Source organism: Nycticebus coucang, chromosome 3 (assembly GCF_027406575.1).
Source record: "Nycticebus coucang isolate mNycCou1 chromosome 3, mNycCou1.pri, whole genome shotgun sequence".
Classification (NCBI taxonomy): domain Eukaryota; kingdom Metazoa; phylum Chordata; class Mammalia; order Primates; family Lorisidae; genus Nycticebus; species Nycticebus coucang.
The window spans coordinates 17,797,494-17,824,745 of NC_069782.1; the positions used below are offsets into that span (position 1 = coordinate 17,797,494).

The 27,252-nt window shown below is 41.3% G+C and overlaps 1 protein-coding gene across 4 annotated transcripts in view; it reads left to right on the forward strand.

Annotated features, from left to right (window-relative positions):
• The window catches only part of SLC41A2 (solute carrier family 41 member 2), a 119,688-nt gene extending 106,655 nt beyond the window's left edge, over positions 1-13,033 (forward strand). For all 4 annotated transcript variants that reach the window (XM_053585763.1, XM_053585764.1, XM_053585762.1 and 1 more), the window contains exon 11: positions 12,273-13,033. In XM_053585763.1, coding sequence (XP_053441738.1) covers positions 12,273-12,458 — 186 coding nt within the window. In that variant the 3' untranslated portion in view covers positions 12,459-13,033. The remainder of the gene's footprint in view (positions 1-12,272) is intronic.
• Positions 13,034-27,252: the final 14,219 nt, after the last annotated feature.

Sequence of the window (27,252 nt, forward strand, 5' to 3'; positions counted from 1 at the left end):
CATACATTCACTCATTTGAAAGAACCAAAGCTCAGAGAAATGGTAAGTCATATAACTGGATAGCATTTGAAACCAGTGTTCAGACTTCTGTTCAATAACCCTTTAAAGAGAGTCCATAAATTCTGAGACAGTCCAGTAATTGACGAAACAGTGATAATGGCAGTAATATTTATTGAGTACCTACTATAAACCAAGCATTTGCTTAGCTATATATATATCATTTAATTTCTGCTTCCAGCCAATGAGATAGGCGACGGCAACTTCATTTTAAAGCTGTGGAAACTAAGATTCAGGGTTTGTCCCATTATTGATGGTGACACAGTCATTCCAGGGTAGAGCCCTTTAACAACAAACATTTGTTTCAAGTTTATGATATGTAAGTATTTTACTAGAAACCAAGGGATCAAATAAAAAGAAGACATGGTTTTCCCCTTTCAGAGATTTACATGTTAGATTCTTAGAACCTAACGTGTAAGATGTACGTGTTAGAAGAGCAGCTTTCAAAGGTTTTGACCACAGAACCCTGTAAGAAATAGCTTCAGACTGAAACAAATATGCACGTATGTAAATAGGTGCAAGTTCATAGCTAAAACAAAGGCTTTAAGAAACACTGTGTGCTGTTCATGCTACTTTCTATCCTAGTCTGTTCCACTCTATTCTGGTTTAATTTTTTTTTTTGAGACAAGAGTCTCACTATTTCTCCCTCATTAGAGTGCTGTAGCATCACAGCTCACAGCAGCCTCAAACTCTTGGGCTTAAGCGACTCCCTTGCCTCAGCCTCCCAAGCAGCTGGGACTACAGGTGCCCACCACAATGCCTGGCTATTTTTGGTTGCATTGTTGGGTAGTTGGCCTGGGCCGGGTTCGAACCTGCCAACTTCGGAGTATGTGGCTGGCACGGTAACCTCTGTACTACAGGCACGAAGCCTGTTTTAATTTTTTTAAGTTGTATTTATATGTATATATAAATGTGCGTGTATATATATTTGCAAAACACCAGCGACTGAGAAGTCTCCAGAACACCTTTAGCTTGTTTTTCTCTTATTTGTCTGCGTGCTTTATTTGGATTGGGTGGGTTTCTTACACTTTGTCTTAGTTTTCTCAAATGCAAAGGAGAGAGAATAACCCACACAATATTACAGAGATGTTTAAGAATTAAATCAGTTCATACATGTCAACTTCTTAGAACACTGATGGCCCCATGACAGGCCATTTAAGAAACAACGCTTCCTTTTTCTGTTTTATTTTTTAAATTTTGAGTTTTGCCCATTAGGTGGGTATGGACTGGATTTTAACATAGTTTTCACTCACATTCTCTTTCTATTAGTAAGCTTTAGCAACTCTCCACATGTTTTTTGTCCCTTTAAATTTCCTTCTCTCTCTTACTGGACTATTTTCTTATGAACTACAGTTCTCTGTATATTCTTGCTAAATATTCTGAATACTAGCTTTTTGTCAGTCATAAGCAAGGCAGAGATTTTTGCAAGCCTACAACATGGTTTTTAGCTTTATAAATCTTTAATTTATCTAGCTGTAGCATGTTAACATACACGTTTGATTCATGAAATTGTTCTCTAAAACAAGGTCAAAAAGACATTCTCTTATATTTTCTTACAAAAATTTTCTTTCTTTTCTTTTTTTTTTTTGAGACAGAGTCTCACTATGTCTCTCTCAGTAGAGTGCTGAGGCATGACAGCTCACAGCAACCTCCAACTCTTGGGCTTAAGCGATTCTCTCGCCTCAGCCTCCCAAGTAGCTGGGATTATGGGCACCACCACAATTGCCTGGCTATTTTTTTCTCTTTTTTTATTAAATCATAAATGCATAGATCATGTATACATTAATGCATGTATGGGGTACGAGTAAATTATTTTTTAAGTTTATTTTTTTATTGTTAAATCATAGCTGTGTACATTAGTGCAATCAAGGGTTACAATGTGCTCGTTTCATATACAATCTGAAATATTCTCATCAAACTGTTCAACGTAGCCTTCGTGGCATTTTCTTAGTTATTGTATGTAGACTTTTTTTTTTTTTTTTTTTTTTTGTAGAGATAGAGTCTCACTGTACCGCCCTCGGGTAGAGTGCCGTGGCGTCACACGGCTCACAGCAACCTCTAACTCTTGGGCTTACGCGATTCTCTTGCCTCAGCCTCCCGAGCAGCTGGGACTACAGGCGCCCGCCACAACGCCCGGCTATTTTTTTTGTTGCAGTTTGGCCGGGAATGGGTTTGAACCCGCTACCCTCGGCATATGGGGCCGGCGCCCTACTCACTGAGCCACAGGCGCCGCCCATTTGTAGACATTTTTATTCTGCATTAAGTAAGTTTCGCCTGTACCCATTCTAAGATGCACCATAGGTGTGGCCCCACCCATTACCCTCCCTCCACCCTGACTTCCCTCTTCCTTTCCCCTCCCTTGGCCCTTTCCCCATATTCTTGTGCTATAGTTGGGTTATAGCCTTCATATGAAAGCTATAAATTAGCCTCATTGTAGGGCTGAGTACATTGGATACTTTTTCTTCCATTCTTGAGATACTTTGCTAAGAAGAATATGTTCCAGCTCTATCCATGTAAGCATGAAAGAGGTAAAGTCTCCATCTTTCTTTAAGGCTGCATAATATTCCATGGTATACATGTACCACAATTTGCTAGTCCATTTGTGGGTTGATGGGCACTTGGGCTTCTTCCATGACTTAGCGATTATGAATTGCAATAAACATTCTGGTACAGATGTCTTTGTTATGTTGTGATTTTTGGTCTTCTGGGTATATACCTAGTAAAGGAATTATAGGATTGAATGGCAGGTCTATTTTTAGATCTCTAAGTATTCTCCAAACATCCTTCCAAAAGGAATGTAGTGTGCATTCCCACCAGCAGTGTAGAAGTGTGTCCTTTTCTCCGCATCCACACCAACATCTCTGGTTTGGGGATGTTGTTATGTGGCTACTCTTACTGGGGTTAGGTGATATCTCAAAGTAGTTTTGATTTGCATTTCTCTGATGATTAAGGATGATGAGATTTTTTTCATGTGTCTATAGATCGTGCATCTGTCTTCTTTTTTTTTTTTAATTTTTTTATTAAATCATAACTGTATACAATGATATGATCATGGGGCATCATACACTCACTTCATAAACCATTTGACACATTTTTATCACAGTGGTTAACATAGCCTTTCCGGCGTTATCTCAGTTACTGTGCCAAAACATTTACATTCTACATTTACCAAGTTTCGCAAATACCCCTGTAATATGCACCACAGGTGTGATCCCACCGATTCCCCTCCCTCTACCCACCCACCCCCCTTTCCCACTTCCCCCTATTGTTAAGTTGTAGCTGGGTTATAGCTTTCATGTGAGAGTCCCAAATTAGTTTCATAGTAGGGCTGTGTACATTGGGTATTTTTTCTTCCATTCTTGGGATACTTTACTAAGAAGAATATGTTCCAGCTCCATCCATGTAAACATGAAAGAGGTAAAGTCTCCATCTTTCTTTAAGGCTGCATAGTATTCCATGGTATACATATACCACAATTTATTAATCCATTCGTGGATCGATGGGCACTTGGGCTTTTTCCATGACTTAGCTATTATGAATTGGGCTGCAATAAACATTCTGGTACAAATATCTTTGTTATGTTGTGATTTTTGGTCTTCTGGGTATATGCCCAGCAGAGGAATTACAGGATTGAATGGCAGATCTATTTTTAGATCTCTGAGTGTTCTCCATATATCTTTCCAAAAGGAATGTATTAATTTGCATTCCCACCAGCAGTGCAGAAGTGTTCCCTTTTCTCCGCATCCACGCCAACATCTCTGGTCTTGAGATTTTGTGATATAGGCTAGTCTCATTGGAGTTAGATGATATCTCAAAGTAGTTTTGATTTGCATTTCTCTGATGATTAAAGATGATGAGCATTTTTTCATATGTCTGAAGGCCGTGCGCCTGTCTTCTTCAGAGAAGTTTCTCTTCAAATCCCTTGCCCAGCCTGCGATGGGATCCCTTGTTTTTTTCTTGCTGATGCGTTTGAGTTCTCTGTGGATTCTGGTTATTAAACCTTTGTCAGAGTTATACCCTGCAAATATCTTCTCCCATTCTGAGGGCTGTCTGCTTGCTCTGCTTACTGTGTTCTTAGCTGTGCAGAAGCTTTTTAGTTTGATCAAGTCCCAGTACTGTATTTTTGAAGCTGCTTCAATTGCCCGGGGGGTTCTCCTCATGAAATACTCACCCAGACCAATTTCTTCAAGGGTTTTCCCTGCATTCTCCTCTAGTATTTTTATAGTTTCATGTCTTAAGTTTAAATCTTTAATCCAATGAGAGTCTATCTTAGTTAATGGTGAAAGGTGTAGGTCCAATTTCAGTCTTCTGCAGGTTGCCAGCCAGTTCACCCAGCACCATTTGTTAAATAGGGAATCTTTTCCCCACTGAATGTTTTTAATTGGCTTGTCAAAAATCAAATAGCGGTAAGTAGCTGGATTCATCTCTTGGTTCTCTATTCTATTCCAGATATCTACTTCTCTGTTTTTGTGCCAGTACCGTGCTGTTTTGATCACTATCGATTTGTAGTAAAGTCTGAGGTCTGGTAGTGTGATTCCTCCTGTTTTGTTTTTATTTCTGAGTAATGTCTTGGCTATTCGAGGTTTTTTCTGATTCCATATAAAACGAAGTAATGTTTTTTCAAGATCTTTAAAATATGACAGTGGAGCTTTAATAGGGAGTGCGTTGAAATTATATATTGCTTTGGGTAGTATGGACATTTTGATAATGTTGATTCTTCCTAGCCATGAGCATGGTATGTTTTTCCATTTGTTAACATTTTCAGCTATTTCTTTTCTTAGAGTTTCATAGTTCTCTTTATAGAGATCTTTCACGTCTTTTGTTAGGTAAATTCCCAAATATTTCATCTTCTTTGGCACTACTGTGAATGGGATAGAGTCCTTAACTGCTTTTTCAATTTGACTGTTGTTGGTGTATATAAAGGCTACCGATTTATGAATGTTGATTTTGTAACCTGAGACGCTGCTGTATTCCTTGATCACTTCTAGGAGTTTTGTAGTAGAGTCCCTAGTGTTTTCCAGATACACAATCATATCATCTGCGAAGAGCGAGAGTTTGATCTCTTCTGACCCTATATGGATACCCTTGATCGCCTTTTCTTCCCTAATTGCGGTGGCTAAAACTTCCATTACAATGTTGAAAAGCAATGGAGACAATGGGCAGCCTTGTCTGGTTCCTGATCTGAGTGGAAATGATTCCAATTTAACTCCATTCAATATGATATTGGCTGTGGGTTTGCTGTAGATAGCCTCTATCAGTTTAAGAAAAGTCCCTTCTAGACCAATTTTCTTGAGTGTTCTGATCATGAAGGGATGCTGGATATTATCAAAAGCTTTTTCTGCATCAATTGAGAGAATCATATGGTCTTTGTTTTTTAATTTGTTTATGTGCTGAATTACATTTATAGATTTACGTATATTGAACCAGCCTTGAGACCCTGGGATAAAACCAACTTGGTCATGATGTATAATTTGTTTGATGTGTTGTTGGATTCTGTTTGTTAGGATCTTGTTGAATATTTTTGCATCTATATTCATTAGTGATATTGGTCTATAATTTTCTTTTCTTGTTGGGTCTTTTCCTGGTTTGGGGATCAGGGTGATATTTGCTTCATAGAATGTGTTGGGTAGTCTTCCTTCTTTTTCTACCTTTTGGAACAGGTTGAGTAATATAGGTACTAATTCCTCTTTAAAGGTTTGGTAGAATTCTGACGTGAAACCATCTGGTCCCGGGCTTTTCTTTTTAGGGAGGTTTTGTATAGTTGATGCTATTTCTGAACTTGATATGGGTCTGTTCAACATTTCCACTTGATTCTGGTTAAGTCTTGGAAGGTGGCGTGCTTCCAAGTATCGGTCTATTTCCTTCAGATTTTCATATTTCTGAGAATAAAGTTTCTTGTAATATTCATTAAGGATTTTTTGGATTTCTGATGAGTCTGTGGTTATTTCGTCTTTGTTGTTTCTGATTGATGATATTAGAGAGTTTACTCTTTTTTTCCTGATTAGGTTGGCCAGAGGTTTATCTATTTTATTGACCTTTTCAAAAAACCAGCTTTTTGATTTATTGATCTGTTGTATTATTCTTTTGTTTTCAATTTCATTTAATTCTGCTCTAATTTTGGTTATTTCTTTTCTTCTACTGGGTTTGGGGTTGGAATGTTCTTCCTTTTCCAGTTGCGTGAGATGTCCCATTAAGTTGTTAACTTCCTCTCTTTCCGTTCTCTTGAGGAAGGCTTGCAGTGCTATAAATTTCCCTCTTAGAACTGCCTTTGCAGTGTCCCAGAGGTTCTGATAGCTTGTGTCTTCATTGTCATTTTGTTCCAAAAAATTGGTGATTTCTTTCTTAATCTCATCTCTGACCCAGCTATCATTCAGCATAAGGTTATTTAACTTCCATGTTTTTGTATGGGTGTGCAGATTCCTGTTGTTACTCAATTCAAGTTTTATTCCATGATGGTCCGAGAAGATGCATGGAATAATTTCTATTCCTTTAAATTTACTGAGGTTAGACTTGTGACCTAAAATGTGATCAATTTTGGAGTAAGTTCCGTGGGCTGATGAGAAGTATGTGTATTCAGTTTTGTTGGGATGAAATGTTCTGTAGATGTCTGCTAAATCTAAATATTGGATGGTTAGGTTTAAATCTAAGATTTCTTTGCTCAGCTTCTTTCTAGAGGATCGATCCAACACTGCCAAGGGAGTGTTGAAATCTCCAACGATTATGGAGCTGGAGGAAATCAAGTTACTCATGTCTGTTAGAGTTTCTCTTATAAATTGAGGTGCATTCTGGTTGGGTGCATAGATATTAATAATTGAGATCTCGTCATATTGAGTATTACCCTTAACAAATATGAAGTGACCATTCTTGTCTTTCCTTACTTTTGATGGTTTAAAGCCTACTGTATCTGCAAATAAAATTGCAACACCTGCTTTTTTCTGATTACCATTTGCCTGAAATATGGATGACCATCCTTTCACCCTGAGTCTGTATTTGTCTTTTAAGTTGAGATGTGACTCTTGTATGCAACAAATATCTGGCTTGAGTTTTTGTATCCAGTCAGCTAACCTATGCCTCTTTAGAGGACAGTTTAAGCCATTCACATTGATGGAGAGTATTGATAAGTCTGGTGGAATTTTGGGTATCGAGTTTTTCAAAGGTCCAGTGGACATTTTTAATCCTTTCGCCGGTGTGGAAGTTGGAGTTTGATCCGAAGTTTCTGAGTGAGTTTACTTTTGTGGTATAGGATTGGGTTGGTCATTGTGGAGGATAGGTCTGAGAACATCCTGAAGAGCTGGTTTACTTATGGCAAATTTTTTCAACATATGAATGTCATTGAAGTATTTAATTTCTCCATCATAGATGAAACTCAGTTTAGCTGGATACAAGATCCTGGGTTGAAAGTTTTTTTGCTTTAGGAGATTAAAAGTTGATGACCAGCCTCTTCTTGCTTGAAAAGTTTCAGCAGAGAGATCTGCAGTTATTCTAATATTCTTACCTTTGTACGTTATAGTTTTCTTTCGCCGGGCTGCTTTGAGAATCTTCTCTTTCATGTTAACTTTAGTGAAGCTAATTATGATATGTCTGAGAGATGGCTTATTGGGGTTGAATTGTGCTGGGGTTCTGAAGCTGTCTGCTATCTGAATTTCAGATTCTCTAGGCATGTCTGGAAAATTTTGTTTCATAATTTCATGTAGAAGGGCCTCTGTGTCCTTGGCAGCCACTTCATCATTCTCCGAAATTCCTATACCCTTATGTTGTTTTTTTTTCGAATTATCTGAGAGCTCTCTGAGTGAGTGATCCGTTTTTGCTCTCCATTTCTCTTCCTCTTTGAGAGATTGGGAGCGTTCGAAGACTTTATCTTCAATGTCAGAAATCCTTTCTTCTGCTTGCTCCATTCTGTTACTGAGGGATTCTACTGTATTTTTCATATCTTTGAGGGCTGTAAGTTCTTGTTTCAGTGTGTCTAAGTCCTTGGTGGTTTTGTCTTTAAATTCGTTAAATTCTTGAGACAATTTTTGAATTTCTCCTCGAATTCCTAATTCCATTTTATTAATCTTGTCTGCAAACCAAATTCTGAATTCGACTTCTGACATCTCAGCCAGTTGTTTATGAATGGGATCTTCAATCACATCTGCCGTATCTTTTCTTGGGGGGGGTTGATCTATTCTGGTTATTCATGTTACCAGAGTTTTTCCGCTGATTCCGCCCCATGGTTTACTCCCTTTGGTTTTTCCCCTGGGGTTTTATCGAGGGCCCGTACAGTGTTGTGACCTGAGAAACTGGGGCCCTGTCTGGTGTGGTGGAGCAAAGTGGTTCTGTCTTGTTTTCAGCTGGTTTCTGTTCGATCCTATTGCAACTTCTACTCTGGCTTGAAGTCTCAGCTGTGTGGAAAAATCAGCAATTAAGTCACCCCGCCTGCCCACCTCTGGCCCCAGTTGGAAAAGGAGAATCAAATCTTCCTACAATCGCACACCCAGGGCACTGCCTGAAGAGTCCTCAGTCTATTAGCCCAGTTCAAAAGGTCCGAATCAACTGTCTCAATCGGCACTTGTCTCGGGTGGAAGGGTTCAAGAGGTCTCTGGGAACTGGATCACAGGGGCCTGGTGACTCCTCTGACACAGCTCACCCCAGTGCAGCGTGGAGTCAGGAGGAGCCACCCAGCAAACAGAGCAGTCTGGGGAAGGTTGATGTCTCCTTCCCCACTTTGCCCCTCCGTCGGACCCAGTCACTGGTATCTCTGCAGATGGCTAACCCAGTTGCCTGCAGTGAACAGACACTCCAGGGGTTTGCACCTGCCTGAATCGCGAGGAAATCTGCCAGGCCCCCGCAGACTGCCGCTATCTAGCAGGAGGAGATGGGGCCTGACATCTTTGAGTGTTTGATGCAGGTGATGGGAAGGAGGTGTTCACTCAGGCTTAGCCCCGTCCCTGATGCATGCTGCTAACAGAACAGAACAGAACAGACAACTTTGTGAGGTTCTGTCTCTGTTCCTGTCGTCGCCTACAGGAGACGGGCTGTTTTGAGTTCAAACGTCTTTGCTGCTGGAGAATTGCGTCTGAACACCTCTCTGGGTCGGCCCGCCCTGGAGGCTTCCGGGTTTGTGAGCCGTGTCACCGGTGGCCTCCTCTGGTTGCCCAGGGAGACAGGGGGTGTGGCCTCAGAATATCCAGAAGTGAGCGTTCTGCCGTTAAAGAAAAATCGGCTGTTGATCTACCTCCAGGGAACTGCTGCTCTGGTGTGGGCACTCAGGCGACCCTTTTCTCCTCTGTCCCGCGCCCCAGAGTCAGCACTGAGCGGCCGCAGTTTGTGCTGGGTCCACACCCCTTAAGAGATCCCCCAAGAATCAGAACTCTTGGGGGATGGGCCCCCAGACCCCGATTGGGAGTGGGGCGGGGGGAAGCTAGAGTTTCATTCAGTTTCACGCAATACTACGGTCCGGGGAGGGCTCCTGCACTGCACCGCAGGGAAGTGCCGCCAAGGCTTGATTTCCCCTCAGCAGAGTGCCCTCTCCTCGCTCACGTGTCCCAGAGTCAGCGCTGACCTGACGCAGCTCAGGCACTGTGCACTCCCCTCGAGAAATCACCCAAGGAGCCGAACTCCTGGGGGATAGGCCCTCAGACCCCGAGTGAGAGTAGGGGTTCTCAGCTCTCAGCGGGGAGGCCAGAGTCTGATTCAGTCTTGGGCCCGTATGCCTGGGGAGGGTTGCTGTACTGCACCGCAGGGAAGTGCCGCGAGGCGTGACTCCCCCTCAGCCCGGTGCCCTCTCACTCGCGCGCCTCAGAGTCAATGCTGACCAGTCGCAACTCGGGGACTGTCCACTCCCCTTGAAAAATCACCCAAGGAGCCGAACTCCTGGGGGATAGGCCCTCAGACCCCGAGTGAGAGTAGGGCCTCTCAGCTCTCAGCGGGGAGGCCAGAGTCTGATTCAGTCTTGGGCCCCGTATGCCTGGGGAGGGTTGCTGCACTGCACCGCAGGGAAGTGCCGCGAGGCGTGACTCCCCCTCAGCCCGGTGCCCTCTCCTCACTCAGCGCGCCTCAGAGTCAATGCTGACCAGTCGCAACTCGGGGACTGTCCACTCCCCTTGAGAAATCACCCAAGGATCCGAAGTCCTGGGGGACAGGCCTCCAGACCTCAGTGGGTGGGAGGGGAGCGCCGGGGATTCAGGGTTGCCGGCAAAGGATTCCCAAAGTTTTATTCAGCCCTATGTCCGGCAGGAGAACGCCACGGCACCCCAGTAGGGGAGGTAGGTCCAGTTTTTAGAAGGTCTCTCCCGTGGAGTGTAGTGGGAGGGCCTTTAATTTCTGCCCGCTTGTTCAATTGTGGGGCTCTAGAGCCGGTCTCATGGGGGAGGGGGACTCCCGTCTGCTTGGTGGTGGATTTTGTACCTTTTGTTTGCGTCCTTGTGGTCACAACTTGCCTCAGCGGTGTTGATGTGCGTTCTTCAGCCTTCTCTCTTGGTGAGGCTCAAGTCCACCAGGATACTTACTAAATTCCTGTCCCTTAACTCTCCTTCTGGACGGGAGCCTTTGTTGAAAGCTGGCTTCAGTCCGCCATCTTGTCTCGCAAGTATTCTGTCTTCTTTAGAGAAGTTTCTCTTCAAGTCCTTTGCCCACCCTGAGAAGGGATCACTTGTTCTTTTTTTGCTAATACGTTTGAGTTCTCTGTGGATTCTGGTTATTAAACCTTTATTTCAAATAGGTAAGAAACTGACCAAAGGCCGGACTGAGAATCAAATCCAGATCTGATAACTTCCAAGTCCAGGATTCTTTCTCATATTTCATGCTTCCTCCACACCCAAAACAGATTGTCCTGATCAAATTTTATGAGGTTCCTGAATGGTCTTTGCCAGTGAAACACCACAAGGAAGAACGAACCATGTGCAAAGATAAGGGCTTAAAGTGCGACCTCTTTCTGGCAGTATTTATAGTTCCCTCCATTGGAATAGGTGTGTGTTCCCCTACGTTTGGACAAGCCACTATCCTTCTTGGTAAAAATGTCAATGCTCAAGTGACAGCACACAACAATTTGGGTCCCAAGACACATGTCTCTCCCCAACAACCTACTTGCCAGAACACTGAAAGGTCACTCTTGGCCTAGACTCTGAACCTAGAGTGGCTACTTCCTGCACATACCAAATGTTCCCAGTACCCAAAGGGTACAAATAGTAATAAGAATGATACCATTAAATATAGTAGCAGACACTGATTGAAAGTTTATGGTGTGCTGGGCCCTGAATTAGTCTATTACTTAATCCTCACAACATTCTTATAAATGGCATGATTATCTCTTATGTTCGTTGGGCGATATTAAGACAGAGAGGTTCGGTAACTTGTCTACATTCAGCTAGTAGGAGATGGAGAGTGTTAATAAATAGATTGAACCACTGTGTGTACTTGCTGACTTGTGCAAGGAACCTCCCTCATCCCAAGTTTCTTTTATTGCTTCAGAGATTTTAAAATTAGAGAATCCTCCTACTCTAGATAAATCAATCAAAGATAAAAACCACTTATCTGATCTAAAAATTTAAAGCATCACAAAATCTTCAAATTCCTGATATTCTAGAAAATAGACCTATCATTTTAGACCAATAACCTTAAAACAATTGGTTATTGTTCTTACCATTGTACTGAAATTTTCCTTGACAAGCCATAAACAGCCTCTTAATTAGTAAATGATCAGTTTTCCATTTCTATGTCATTTGATATACTTGCAGTAGGAAGATAATTTTTTTTTTTTTTTGCAGTTTTTGGCCGGGGCTGGGTTTGAACCCGCCACCTCTGGCATGGGGGGCCGGCGCCCTACTCCTTTGAGCCACAGGCACTGCCCAGAAGATAATTCTTTAATTTTTTATTTCCCTCCTCATATGTCTTCTTCTTTCTTTACAGTTTTATCAGATAGAAAAAAAGTTGAAACATAATAGTGATTGGAAAACTGTACCTTGTTTTTAAAATTTAAGAATTACTGTGGTTGTTGAGAGGTTAGATGAAAATCAGATATGTATGAAAAGGTGAGAAAAATTTTAATGACTATAAACATTTATTTTTCCCTGTGAGGTAAAAATATTCCTGTTAATTAAATATTTCTTCTTTTCAAGCATGATTCTTGACTTAGACACACGCTGTTCCTTCCAGAAATCATGGCTTGGGTTGGCAGCCGTGTTGAACGGGCTGGGAATGGTCAGGCGGCGGGAATGACCTCTGGCTCTCTCCCCTAGGTGTTCACTCTGCTGTGGATCGCTGACTGGATGGTCCATCACTTCTGGAGGAAAGGAAAGGACCCAGATAGTTTCTCCATCCCCTATCTGACGGCACTGGGTGACCTGCTCGGGACAGCTTTGTTAGCCTTAAGTTTTCATTTTCTTTGGCTTATTGGAGATCGAGATGGAGATGTTGGAGACTAATCAACCCTACAGCCCGCTCCCGAGTCACCAAGGAGGACAACACAAGACAACCACTTACGGCTCTTTTTCAAAACTCTCAAATCAGTAGTTTGACTCTCACCAGGGTAATCTTCAGTTGGCCCTGATTTGATTAAATGGCCTTAACATTTTTTTAAGGAATTTGTGTTAAAACCAGGATGAACATTATTTGTGCTGCTTTTTGTAGAATAAATGATAATTTGACAAAGACTTAAATATAATCTTAAGCTCTGAAATTAATTTAATAGGAAAGAATATAGGATGTTTACAGTGAATAATTTTGAAACCACAAACTACAGAAATGTACTGTATTATTCTTTAACTTGTAACGCAAGCTTGGAGGAAGCAGAGCTCTAGTTCAGCCTTTTCTGTCTCACACATACATCGTACTGCAAGGCGTACTGCAGAATGAGAGGTGCCCAGCCAAGCTTTAATAGTTTTAACTATGCCCACCTCTGTGTTAGCTGAGGGTACATTTACCAATTGCTTATTCCTAAACTGACCTAAATATGTTCTGCTGAGAGTAAGATAAACTCACTTTTGCCTCCATCTAAAAATTACCCTGTGCCAATTTAAATGCAAATCTGCAAGTGCTTGGCAGGCTAACCTTAAGCATAGAATGATCTTGAGAGAGGTTTAATGAAAGCAGTGAGTCATTTTTTGATCACTGATTTGTTGAATTAATTAAGAAAATTTAATAGTGGAAAACAGAATATAACCTGGGCTGCATTTGTACAGAGAGGATGTTATGAGAACTGTGTGTGTGTGTGTGTGTGTGTGTGTATCTGTGTGTGTGTGTGAGGGGGAGAGAGAGAGAGGTCATAGGAAAGAGGAAAGGGAGAGACACTTTTGATGGAAAACTAAATCTTGGATTGTTGATAGCAAAGATTATAGTGCTATCATATTAGCACTATAAGGTTGTTCTTAAACACATTGTATTGATATGCTTTTGTCATTTGGTCCAAATATTTTGCTACACACCAGAATTTAATATCTGTTGCCTACATTATAACAGTCTCCTTTTATTAAAAAAGCTATACTATTCAGGGCGGCGCCTGTGGTTCAAAGGAGTAGGGCGCCAGCCCCATATGCCAGAGGTGGTGGGTTCAAGCCCAGCCCCGGCCAAAAACTACCAAAAAAAGCTATACTATTCAATATAATTAAGGTATAAAATGCAGAATGAGCAAGTGATTCATTTTCTCTTTTTTGAAAGCTCATACTTACCCCTTTAAAAGAGAAGTTGGTTACCACAGTTACTGTTCATGCCTATACATATCATTAATTTGCACAGGCTTATTTCTACATGGGACTCCATCACATGCACTGCTATATTTCTCATATTTTTCTAAAACTCTGGACGGTATTCTAAATACTTGCCCAACAGTTATTCAATAGTTAGGCATTTTTATATCACATGTAATTCATTTTGTAAAATGCAGTACAATGTCTCAAGACCGTTAGCTATTTAATAATTTAAGCTGAGAAGGGAATTTAAATGCACATTAACTTTGATCATCATAGTTTAAATTGTGAATTAGTGTTATTATATAAATGGTAGGTTGTTTATAAATATACTGGGGGAAGTATTCTTGTTAAGCGCTCTTAAATAAGGGAGCTGTGGTTTAGAGTTATATATTTTTTATTATTTTTAAACTTTAATTATTCTATCCTTCTGCCTTCTAATGAAGCTTTTAAGGCAGAGAACTGAACTAATTATAGAATGTCTCCTTTGGAGAGTTATAATGTCACATAGCGAACATTCTTATAAAAGAAAGAATGATTAAGTTGATGAATATTTAGCTGCAAAGATTTTTTTCATTTTAGAAAAATCCATGAACAATATTTATGATTTTATTGTAAAGCATTTGTAAATTACTTATTACCATTTGGGCTGTGTGATTCATAAGCATTACATTTCCTGTGGTTTCTACTTTGGTTTAAAAAATGCACAGCAAGCTACATTTTTAAAGCATTAACCAACAACTTTAGTCTGGTGTATTACATATTCCAAATCACATTCAAATATCATGTAATATTCACAACCGTACCTGTGAAATGAGTCAGATGGATATTCCTATTTTACATCAGAGGAAACTGAAACTCAGAGAAGTCATATTTTTAAGGTTGCACGGCTACAAAGTGACCAAATCGCGACATCCCTAACATTAATGTCTTCAGTCTCCTAGAGCAGTATTCATCTTATGACACATCTATGACCCTCTGATGTACCCTGAGCACCTAAATAATTAACTAAGAGGAAGCAAACTGGAGAAACAGGATTGTCTAAGGTAGAATAGAGTATTGCTACATCCTTTAGATTTTGGACAGGGAAATCTCCACTTAATATATGTTGATGGTGAGTATATTCATCTGTAAATTATTCATGTTCCTAAGACTAACCAAAATACAAATAAATAAAAGTTTTGAAATAAAGACCAAGGCCTTAGTTCATCGAACATTTAACTGCCATAACCCTTCCCAGTCCCAGCCACGTGTCATAGATGCTAATCAACAACTAGGATGACGGAGTAGAGTTCTCTCTTCCTTTTTCTTTTGCCACCCAACCTTGGTTAAAGCAATTAAGTGTTGCAAGTAATAGGAAAATGGAAACACCGGTCACCATTAATTACACCAATGAATTAATTATATGAGGAAGGTAGATGCCTTTAAACAATTACTGATCATGAGAAAGAGCTGCCTACCTCATGAAGTCGTGGGTCCTGGAGGAGGCCTTCTCTCTTCCTGCATAAACTGGACTGGCCTGATAAGAGGATCAAAGGGGACAATTGACTTCCCAGCCCCCTTCTGTTATCTCAGAATATTTCAGGAAAGAGGGTTGGGAATGTAGGTGTTCCTGGCCCAAATCATTTGGGTCTTAAGTACCTTTTCTTCCAGGTTAATCTACAAATCAGTCTATTTCTCCCCCAGCCATTTATCCTCCCTAGCAACCTCCGTAGCAACCATTTTTGTGCTTATGCCTCAATTTCCTCCCCCCTCTAAAAGGCCTGTATAAAGATCTCTGAACTCCATGGGAAAATTGGGTTGTCACTCTGTGATTTCTCCTTGTAAAATGATAAGCTTTCACAGAAGTATGCAACTGATCAGATAACTTCTTTTATTTACCCGTAAAAATCATTTATCAGTCGTATGTAATATAAATTCCCAGTATTTATTTTTGCACAACATAAAAACTCCTGCTTTCCAATCTTGTTCCTTTCACTAATTCATCTGACACTTTATTTAGACCCAGGTACCACTTTAAATAACATGTTTTTCATTCTTGTCTACCAATCTTTCTCATTCCTTTCAAAAATAAAGTTTCTTAGAAAGTAATAAAAATGGGAACTTGTGGTCATGTTTCTTCTGGGAGACATCTCCACACCACAGACTATCGATGATGTAGCCAAATAAAGTACATTTTTAAAAGTCTTTTAGTAATTGAGCTACCTTGCCTTAAAATGTATCTGTGGTATCATGTACCCATTTATAATGGGCTTGTGCCATCCTCAAATTGTTGTAAACTCAAACAAGTATAAAATTTAAGTCGTTACCCAACTCTGTTGTGCTTACTTCTCAATGAATTAAAGAACATAAAAGCTGTGTGGAAATCTCCCAGAAGAGACTGGGGTAATTTATGTATATATGTTGTATTTATGAAATATAATAAATTGGGATTTGACTATAACCTAGACCTCCAATCCATTGCTTTACCACTTTTTGACTGTTAAATACTCTCATCTCCTCCTTGCTCTCATTGTCTAGCTTGGGTGGCTTGGTTCATCAACCCACATATCCGCAGCTGCCTCCTCCACACGGGCAGGACGGAACACCAGCTCTGGGTAAATAACAGCCCTCTGTGCTCTGCCCCTATCTGAGCAGCTAAATCTGGCTCAAGAGAAACACACTACTGCCCTCACGGATATTTAAAGTTACAGCCTCAGATATCAAGTTAACCCTCAACTGCTCAGCAGCCTACTATATTTCTGTAATGACTTAACCTTTTCTGGGAGATCGGGCTTTTTTCCCCACCACTGCCCTGAAAGCATACCTGTTGTCAACGTAAATAACCCATAGGGAGAGGCTCTCTAAAAGAAAATACTGTTTATTTGGGATGGGGTGTTGCAATAGAAATGTGCAGGCCATAGTAAACTGTGAGTATCCAGGGAGGTAAAGGAAGACAGGTTTGTCTTTGTTTTGTTTTTTAGAGACAGAGTCTCACTTTGTTGCCCTCAGTAGAGTGCTGAGGCATCACAGCTCACAGCAACCTCCAACTCCTGGGCTTAGGTGATTCTCTTGCCTCAGCCTCCCAAGTAGCTGGGACTACAGGCATCCGCCAGAACACCCAGCTATTTTTTGGTGGCATTTTGGCCGGGGCTGGGTTTGAACCGCCACCCTTGGTATATGGGGCTGGCGCCCTACTCACTGAGCCACAGGCACTGCCGGGAAGACAGGTTTTTAAAGGAGAAATGAGGATAAATGAGAAAGGAGTATCTGATCATATTGAGATGATTATCTTTGACTACAGAGATCAATAAAAAGTGTGAAATGACTGGACAGGCATTTGCTGGCAAATACCCTCAGAGAGTAATTTTTTTCCTGTAGGGTTGCAATGGCCTTTATGCAAGGGGTGGTTTTGTAGAGTTTTTTGGCGGTAGTTTTTGTTATTGGGCATTTATGCATGAGAAGGCTTTCTTCATGACCTCTCTGGATCTCCTTGTCAGGGTTTTGTTAACACAAATGTCTCCATGTTGATTCTGACAACTTTCACATTTCCCCCTAGTTTCTATCAAGGTCTTTCTCCAAAAGCATCACTGTAGTTAGCTTTTGATGTCCCTCACTGTTAGAATGGACCTGTCCCAGGTGACTGGCCTAGTCCTACACTGGAGAAAGTGACTCCCAGCAAGGGTCAATATCAAAACCCTTTTAGCCACATTTGAGCAACAAGGGAGATGGAAGGGAGTGGCCCTCAGGCTATGTCAACCTGGAAACCTGTATTAAGTTCACTTTTGTCTGTTGCATGGTCTTTTGCTATTGTATCAATAGGAGTTGTATTTCTGCAAAAAAAAAAAAATCATAGGTAAAAAGTTTAAAAAGGAAAACACAAAATACAATTTTAGTAGTATGATAATTTCAGTTTGCACAATGGTTCTGAGCTATGAACCTAGACTTAAAGGCAACCAATTAAATAACCACAGAAAATTGGGTGAGACCTATTTTAACTACCGTATTTTTCTGTATATAATGTTCACCTTTCTGCCCAAGTTCTTCAGGGAACGATAAGGACACACACTACACATGGGTGGAATGGCTTAGGATTAGGGAAGTGCAGCAGGCCTCGTGGGGCCGCCAGGCCCTCCTGCCTGGGCCCACTGGGTGCGCGGAGTTCTAGTCCAGGAGTATCCAATCTGGTAGGACTGGGCTGGAGTAGCCTCCACTGAGCACTGTCATCAGGGACGGGGGCGATGGTGGAACTGGTGAGGTGGGCTGCAGCTGTGTGGGGTGAAGGCTGAGAATAGTTAAGTGAAGAAAGCTAGCCATGGAACAGTGTAGAAAATATTCTCCCCTTTAAGAGTATTTCTCTCATGGAGAAATCAACATGTAAGAAACAACAGGAAAATAAGAGATACGGTTACTTATAGGCGACAAAGAGCAATAAGGTACTGGAATGGGACAAGACTTGTTAGTGTATACTTTACAGATCACTTTGATTTTTTGAACCATGTACATATATTATTCAAAAAATAATTTCCATTTTAAAAATGTATTTTTTTTTTTGAGATAGAGTGTCACTTTGTCATCCTTGGTAGAGTGCCATGGTGTCACAGCCCACAGCCACCTCAGACTCTTGGGCTAAAGTGATCCTCTTGCCTCAACCTCCTCAGTAGCTGGGACTACAGGTGCCTGCCACAATGGCCGGCTATTTTTAGAGGCAGGGTCTCACTCTTGCTCAGGCCGATCTTGAACTCATGAGCTCAAGCAATCTACCCGCCTCCTAGCACGCCACATCATCATGAGCCACCGCCCTCAGCCCCTAAAATTTATTTTTAAAGGAAAATATATTGTTTGACCTATTGATCCAACTTCTAGAAATCTGTCTTAAGGTAATAATCAGAATATATATTACAGTAATTTTCAGCTTGAAATTTTTTATTTGAAAACAGATTTAAAATTTTAAAAAATCAGTATTATATATAATATTATATAGTCAGTGAATTTATATTTTAAAGACCCTTTGATGAGTTTGAAAAATAATCATAACATCATATACGAAAAGCACCGAAGACAAAACTACATACGGAATGTTTTTAAACACCAAAATACTTCAGATGTTGTCTTCTGGATTATGTGATTATGGATAATTTTTCTTTCATTTTATTTTTTTCCTTATTTTTTTTTTTTGAGACAGAGTCTGACTTTGTCACCTTCTGTAGAGTGCTATGGAGTCATAGCTCACAGCAACCTCCAACTCTTGGGCTTAACTGATTCTCTTGCCTCAGCCTCCCGAGTAGCTGGGACTATAGGCGCCTCCACGACGCCCTGCTATGGTTAGAGATAGGGTCTTGCTCTTGCTCAAGCTGGTCTCGAACTCCTGAACCAAGTGATCCACCCACCTAGGTCTTCCAGAGTGCTAGGATTGCAGGCTTGAGTCATCCTGCTGGACCTGCTAATTTTTCTTTTTAAAACACCTTTTTGTCCACATTTTCAACAAAAACCACGTTACTTTCATATTTATTTTTTGAATGACTTAATAATTACTACTCTACCAGACAGTAGATCTCCAGGTTAAATTAGTAGTTAATCATTGTCTCAGCTCTTTTTTAAAAAGGATTGATTTTTTTTCTGTTTAGTAATGAGCACTTAAAAAAGAGGGAACATCCTTTTAATTTTATTCTTGTAGTCAAGGGGAGATATTCTGTGGCAATGGAACGTGTTAGTCCTTAATGACGCTGGGTTATTAGCAAGAAGAGACAGTGAGTAAACAAGGACCTCGAGCATTTTTCTCCCTACCATCTGCTCTTTAGGCAAGTGATGTGGTTATATTGGCATAGGTGTCTAACTTCAGGTAATTCCCGCAAATTGCCTTTTCTGATCCTTCTCCCAGATCACACCAAACTCCAGGGATTTGGCACAAAACCCTTCATGCCTGGCTTATTACGAATCCATGCTGTGCAGCTCCACAAACTTGCCCAGAGGTGGTTTCAGTCTCCTCTTTTCCCAGCCTCCTTTCCTCCCCCATCCTCAGCAGGTGGTCCTAACTCTCCAGGGAGAAGGGTCAGGCCCTGGCACAGCTTTCCCAGTAACTCCTTGTCCCTCCCTTGACATCCCCATCTTATTCCAAGCTCACCCTCACCCCTTTCTACCACATACCCCCGTATTTCCTCCCTTCCACACCAAGGGCCTCTGCTCCATAACATGCATAAGCCGCCCTCAGAGGGAAAACCCTCCATGTAACTTTGTCAACCCCACTCTACCCTTCTCCTCTTTAATCACTAGCTCTCATACTGCAGGAGACCTCTGCCTCCTCCTCCTGGGCCTCCCCTCTGCCCAAATAGAGGAAAAGGAAACAGAATTCAGTTGAACACAAGGAGCTCTCCAAATAAAGACTAAAGACATTTTATTTGGATATTCAAGGAAGACATGACCCAGAAGGCTGAAGGGCTTGAGGTTATTGGAAAGAGAAACCCACACAGCTAACAGGCTCCGACCCTGAGTCACCAATTCCAGCTCCTCATTGCAGAAAATCTACTTGACTCATCTTGCCTCTGGCTTCTGACCAGTTGTGGCCAAGTTAAAGGGCAGGGATCACAGGGTAACTGGATTGCCTCTTCCAGGGCTGGGAGTGCTCTGATGGAGAAGAGTCAGCAGAGAAGGAAGGATTAGCATCTCTGGAGCACACACCAAGCCAAGGGCAGCTCATAAGAAAGGTAACCTGAAAGGTTCTTTTATCAACTGCTCAGAATAGACACAACTTTGCCATATACTTTGCACATTACTGTATCTAGGCACTTTGGGGAAAGTAAAAGTTGCAAAGTTACATAACATAAAGAGATGATAAAAACCTAAAGGTAGCCTATAAACCTACACATATGCATGCCCAAGGAGGAAAGATAGAATAGAAAATATGTGGGAAGCGTTTCCTCACAGAAGGATTTTTAAAATGATAAATCTCTTCTAGATTGTTTAGGAAACAGGTCACTCTTAGATCGAATCCCTTCTCGGCCTTGGATGAAAATAACAATATCTGTAAGGCCAAAACCACAGACTGGACCCAACGGCATACCTCTTCGTGGGAGTGAGAAGTAATGGATTCAACGTGAATCTTGGTGCAGGATAACCTGCGTTCCACAGGCCACCCTGGCTCGGGGATTGGGCAGATAGTGAAGTCCCACTTCGGTCCAGTCTGCTTCACTGCTATGGTGAAACTAAAGTCTTTATAGGCTCATTTCCAGAAGATTTTTCTTTTGCCTAAAGGCAGCAGTCAGGTAATTGGAGAATTATCCCCTGTCTTGGCATTCTCTTTCTCTTAGTGAATGAAGTTATTGGTGCTTATAGCAGTCAGTGGAACGTTAGTGTCATACATGTAAGGGTGTGTCTGTGTGCTTGGGCATGTGTGTGTGTGTGTATGTGTATGTGTGTGTGTGTTAGATAGTCAAATCTGGGCTTGATGCAGTGATTTTCAATAGTGTAATACACAATATACAATAGTGTATATCACAAGAAGCACCAGGAAGGTAGCTTAAGCTCCTACTGTCTTGGCTTGGTTACATTGTTCTTCTTGGTCCCTGACTATGAAACTCTGCTATTGTAGCTATAAATATATATGCATAATACATTCCTTGTAAAGTGTTTTAAAGAAATTATGACTTGCATTTTGATTCTTTGGTACCTTAATGGTTTCTGCTAATAGCATTTCGGAAGCTGAATATAAGGAAACACAACATGCCTGTTCATAGTCAAGTAACCAGCTCGTGAGAGATGCTAATTGGATTTGGCATACTCTTACGATTTCATATGGCTTAATAGTAAAGAGACAGGTTTTAGAAGGCCCCAATGCAGGTAGATCTATACCATGAGTGAAGTTAACAAGTTTTAATTGAATGCTATAGGTAAAACCACGCCTGCCCTTAACATTTGAGGGGAGTTCAAAAGGATAAAATATGGTACTTCAGTGTTCACAGTAAATCATAAGGGAGAGGATCAAAGATTTACATAGTGAGAAAATGTATAGCAGTTATTGATAAGAGTAAAAATTGTAAACTAAATGTCTGAAAACAGAGATGGTTAAAAAATTAGAGTACATAATTTGCAGAATCTATGTAAAATATGTTATCATCATGTACAATCGTATTTTCCAAAAACATTTAATGGCATGGAGAAAATGCTCACAACATAATGGAAGTGAAAAAAGCATGGCATGCTGGGCGTGGTAGCTCACGCTTTTAATCCCAGCACTCTCGGAGGCCAAGGCAGATGGATTGCCTGAGCTCACAGGTTCGAGACCAAACTGAGCCAGAGTGAGACCTCATTTCTAAAGATAGCCAGGTGTTGTGGCAGGTGCCTGTAGTCCCAGTTACTTGGGAGATTGAGGCAAAAAGATCACTTAAGCCCAAGAGTTTGAGGTTGCTGGGAGTTATGACACCACAGCACTCTATGGAGGGTGACAAAGTGAGACCCTATCTCAAAAAAAAAAAAAAAGAAAGAAAGAAAGAAAAAAGAAATGAAAGAGAGTGGCACGTGCAGTTTGCTCTTACTCCGGATTGTCCACCACCCACATCCAGGGATTAGAGAAGCAAAAAAAGTCACTTGAGTTTATCAATTTTCCTGGTGACTCAAAGTAAAGAAACTGTAATATGACCCAGGAGCAGAGAAGTAAATGCTTCGGGAGGAAATGAATTTTCACAAAGGTCAGGTATATAATTTCATACCTTATTTTAGAGAAAACAGCATCAGAACTCACCTTTTCCATCTCAACCCCACAAGCCCGGGTCTGGTCCCTGAGCCCGGCACTCACTGCTGCCCCTGGTGGAGTCAGCACAAACTTCAAAGGAGACAGCCGCCGAGTCCGCAGGCTGCGGGATTTAGGACCAGGGAGGTTAGGGTGTGAGTGAGGGCCACCTGGCTCATCCTTGAGGGCTTAGCAGTGTTTCTCAGTGTGTTCATTCGAGTCACCTGAATTCCTAAAAGAAACGCAGACAGCTGGCATCTGGACCCCACTTCAGCCTGGGTCCCCAGGGCCCTAGTACAGAAGGCGAGAACAGTATGGTACAGTCGCAGCAGCAGAGATTCCTCCAAACATCTCTTGCCCAGCCACATCCAGCTTGATTTGTGACAACCACTGACTGACTCATAGGAGGGCTTTAGATCTGCTTTGGGGAAAGGGCCAGTGGAGAGGCTGGCCTCCTGTCCCACCATCAAGGACTGGTAGAGGTCCCAACTTCCCTCTCACCCCCAGGAGCTGGAGCATGCTCTGGGGACAGAAGTAAGAAGGGTTCTACCACAGGGCTCAGTCTCACTCAGATTGGGGGCAGTCTCTTCTGCTGCTGCTGTTTCCTTTGCTGTGCAGAAGCTTTTTAGCTTGGTGTGATCCCAATTGTCCAATTTTGCTTTGGTTGCCTGTACGTGGGGGGTATTACTCAAGAAGGCTTTGTCTGGACCAATGTCCCAAAGCATTTTCCCAATATTTTCTGTTAGTAGTTTCAGAGCTCCAGGTCTTAGATTTAAGTGTTTAATCCATTTTAATTTGATTTTTGTGTGTGGCAAGACACAAGGGCCTAGTTTCACTCTTCTGCATATGGATAGCCAGTTTTCCTAGCATCGTTTATTGAAGAGTCTGGCCTTTCCCCCCTGTGTGTTCTTGCCTTTGTGGGAGATCAGTTCACTGTAGATGTGTGCATTTATTTCTCGGTTCTCTATTCTCTTCCGCTGATCTATGTGGCTGTTTTATGCCAGTACCATGCTATTTTGGTTACTATAGTTCTGTAGGATAACTTGAAATCAGGTGATATGAGCCCCCCAGTTCTGTTCTTTCTGCTCAGGATGGCTTTGGTTATTCCAGATCTCCCATGGTTCCATATAAATTTTAGGATTATTTTTTCTATTTTTTGTGAAGAAAATCATTGGTATTTTGATGGAGATTGCATTGAATCTGTAGATTGGTTTGGGTAGTATAGATGTTTTAACAATATAGATTCTTCCAATCCATGAACATAGAATATCTTTTCATTTGGGGGATGCCCTTTTCAATTTCTTTTATCAATGTTTTATAGTTTTCATCAGAGAGCTATTTCTTTTCTTTGGGAAAGTTTATTCCTAGGTATTGCATTTTATCCACAGCTATTGTAAATAAGATTACTTTCTTGGTTTCCTTTTCAGGTTGTCTACTGTTAGCATGTAGAAATGCTCCTGATTTTTGTATGTTGATTTTGTAACCCACAACTTTACTGAACATGTTAATGTGTTTATCAGTTCTAATAGTTTCTTTTTTGTGGAGTCTTAGGTTTCTCTAGGTATAAGATCATAATGTTGATACACAGAATAATTTGACTTCTTCCTTTCCAATTTGGATACCCTTCATTTTTTTCTCTTGTCTGATTGCTATAGCTAGAACTTCCAATACCATCTTGAATAACAGTGGTGAAAACAGGCATCCTTATCTTATGATAGCTCTTAAAGGAAAGGCTTTGAGTTTACCCCTATTTAGTATGATACTAGCTGTCTATCTGTGTACATGAATTTTATCATTTTGGAGTGAATTCCTTCTATTTCCATTTTTTAAAGTTTTATCATAAAAGGATGTTGGATTTTATTAAACACTTTGTCAGCATCAATCAAAATGAGCATACAGTTTTTGTCCTTTGTTGTGTTGCTATGATGGATCCCACTGATTGATTTTTGTGTGTTGAATCATCCCTGCATTGGTGGGATGAATCCCACTTGATCATGATGAATAATAATATTTTAAATAACTTGTTAGGTCAGGTGCAGAAGCTCACATCTGTAATCCTAGTACCCTGAGAGGCTAAGGCAGGAAGACTGCTTGAGCTCAGGAGTTTGAGACCAGCCGGAGCAAGAGCAAGACCCAGTCTCTACTAAAAATAGAAAAAAATAGCCAAGTGACGTGGTGGGCACCTGTAGTCCCTGGTATTTGGGAGGTTGAGGCAAGAGAATCACTTGAGCCCAGAAGTTTGAGGATGCAGTGAGCTATGATGATGCCATGGTAATCTATCCAGGGTGACAGCGTGAGACTCTGTCTCAAAACAAACAAACAAAAGAAATATGTGTGTGTATATATATGTTGTTGAATTTAGTTTGCTAGTATTTTGTTGAGGATTTTTACAGAGATATTGGCCTATAATTTTCTTTTTTTGTTGTGTCTTTTGTTTTGGTGTCAGGGTGATACATGCCTCATAGTTTGGGAGTTGTCCCTCCACCTTGATTTTTTGAATAGTTTAAGTAGGATTGGTGTTAGTTCTTGAATGTTTGGTAGAATTCAGCAGTGAAGCCATTGGGTCCTGGGCTTTTCTTTAATGGGAGACTTCTCATTCTTGCTTCTATCTAGTGATTTCTTATTGGTTTATTCAGGTTTCAGATGGTAGGTTGTGTCACAATTATGCTTTTTTCTAGGTTTTCTAATTTATTGGCATATAGTTGCTCAGAGATCCTTTGGTTTCTGCAGTATCAATTGTAATGTCTCCTTCTCCATTTCTGATTTTATTTATTTGGGTTTCCTGTTTTTTCTTCATTAGCCTGGCTAACGCTCTATCCATTTTGTTTATCTTTTTAAAAAGCCCAATTTTTGTAATATAATCTTTTGTATTTTTTAGGGTTTCAATTTTAGTTATTTCTACTCTCATTCCTTTTCTTCTATTAATTTTGGGTTTGTTTGGCCCTTATTTTTCTAGTTATCTGAGATGTATTGTGAGGCTGTTTGTTTGAAGCTTTTTTGATGTAGGCACTAATCATTATAAGCTTTCCTCTTATTACTGCTTTAGCTATAGCCCACAGATTTTGATATGTTGTGTTTTCATTTTCATTTGTTCTGAGAAAAATTTTAATTTCCTTCTTAATCTCTTCAATGACCTAGTGGTCATTCAGGAGCACATTGTTTAATTTCTATGTGTTTGTACAGTTTCTAATGTTCCTCTTGTTTCTATTTCATGGTCAGAGAAAATACTTGGTATGATTTCAGTTTCCTTCAGGCCCAGGGTGGGTTGAGATATGGCATCCAGGAACTAAGACCTGGACTCATGGGGTTCAGGGGTCTGCTTGATACTTGATTTTACTGTGGCTGATCTGGTACCCAAGTTGCAAAACAAAACCTTCTGAACTTTTTTCCCTTCTCTTCCCCCAAGTGGAAGAAGACTCCCCGAGCCGTACTGCCTATAGTTGAGGGAGGTGCGACACAGGCAGGCACTAGCTTAGCTGCCACTGCTGGTGTCTCACTGGGTCACATGCATCCAAAATTTCCACTGACACCGAGACAGCACAGCCACAGGAATTGTCCAGGGACTGCAGCCTTGGTGGCTAGCTGTAGCCTGTTTGACAGCTGGTGCTGAGGCTAGCTGGAACTCAGGTTTCAGAGTGGAGAACTCCCTGTGGCTGGGCTGGTCTAGATGCTCCCTCCGTGGGCAGTGGCAGAATTCTGCCCTGTGCTGTGTTCCCTGTGCCAGGGCAGCCTTGAGCTTCAGTGCTAAGTTCCACAATTACCTCACCCTCCCTCCCTGGGCATACAGACTCTCTCTCCGTGCTGGGGGACTGAGGCAGGTGGAGGGAGTGTAGACAACACAAGACTGCCATTTCTGCCCTCTTCAGCAACTCTTTCCTTGATAAAATGTTAAAACCAGGTCGTCTGATCACTCACCGAGTTTTGGTTCTTCTGAAGCACTTGCTTGTGTGGATAGTTGTTGAGTTTGGTGTTCATGCAGAGAGACCATCACTGGAGGTTTCTATTTGGCCGTCTTGCTCCACCTCCCTAAATAACAACCTTAATGGCCATGTTATGGCCTAATACTACGATCAGATTGAGCATACAATCCTCTGGACCCAAACAAATCAGCCACATGCATTAAAATGCACTGTCAGAAGATAGCTCCCTCAAGAATATTAACTGATAGGTGCCCATAAAAGTGAAGGGCTAAATATAGGGCCTTTTTGAGCCCTGTTAAGCTGGCAGAGGGGACTGACTTGATCAGCTGGGGAAGGCTTTGGCTCTTGGAACTGCTGACTCCAGTGATCAATGTCCTCCTTCAAGGGGGTCTCAAGGATGGAAGCCTGTTCACTTTTCTTTATTATATCTTTCAGTCCATTTTTTTGATGGGTGTAGTGAATGCATATAATTTCATTTCATTTGGGCATCCATTTTAACTACATGTTGGACTTTCTCACACTATAACAGAAGCAGTGCTCGGTCACCCTGACACAGCTTCCAGTCCAAACTCTTCCCTCACCCCTGAGTTCCTTCATATGGTCGATTCAGATATCTGCCTTATACAATAGTTGCCTGGTGACTATTTCCCCATGGCACAACTAGGTGCAGACTGCTCCACTGGCCCTCACACCCAACATGGACAGTGCAGGTAAGCCACAGTGACCACTTCACAATCTCCCTTGGAAGTTGTGCCTATCTTCTTTGAACCAACAATTAAAACTTCCCGCCTGTAGTCCCAGCTACTCGGGAGGCTGAGGCAAGGGAATCACCTAAGCCCAGGAGTTGGAGGTTGCTATGAGCTGTGTGAGGCCACGTTATTCTACCAAGGGCCATAAAGTGAGACTCTGT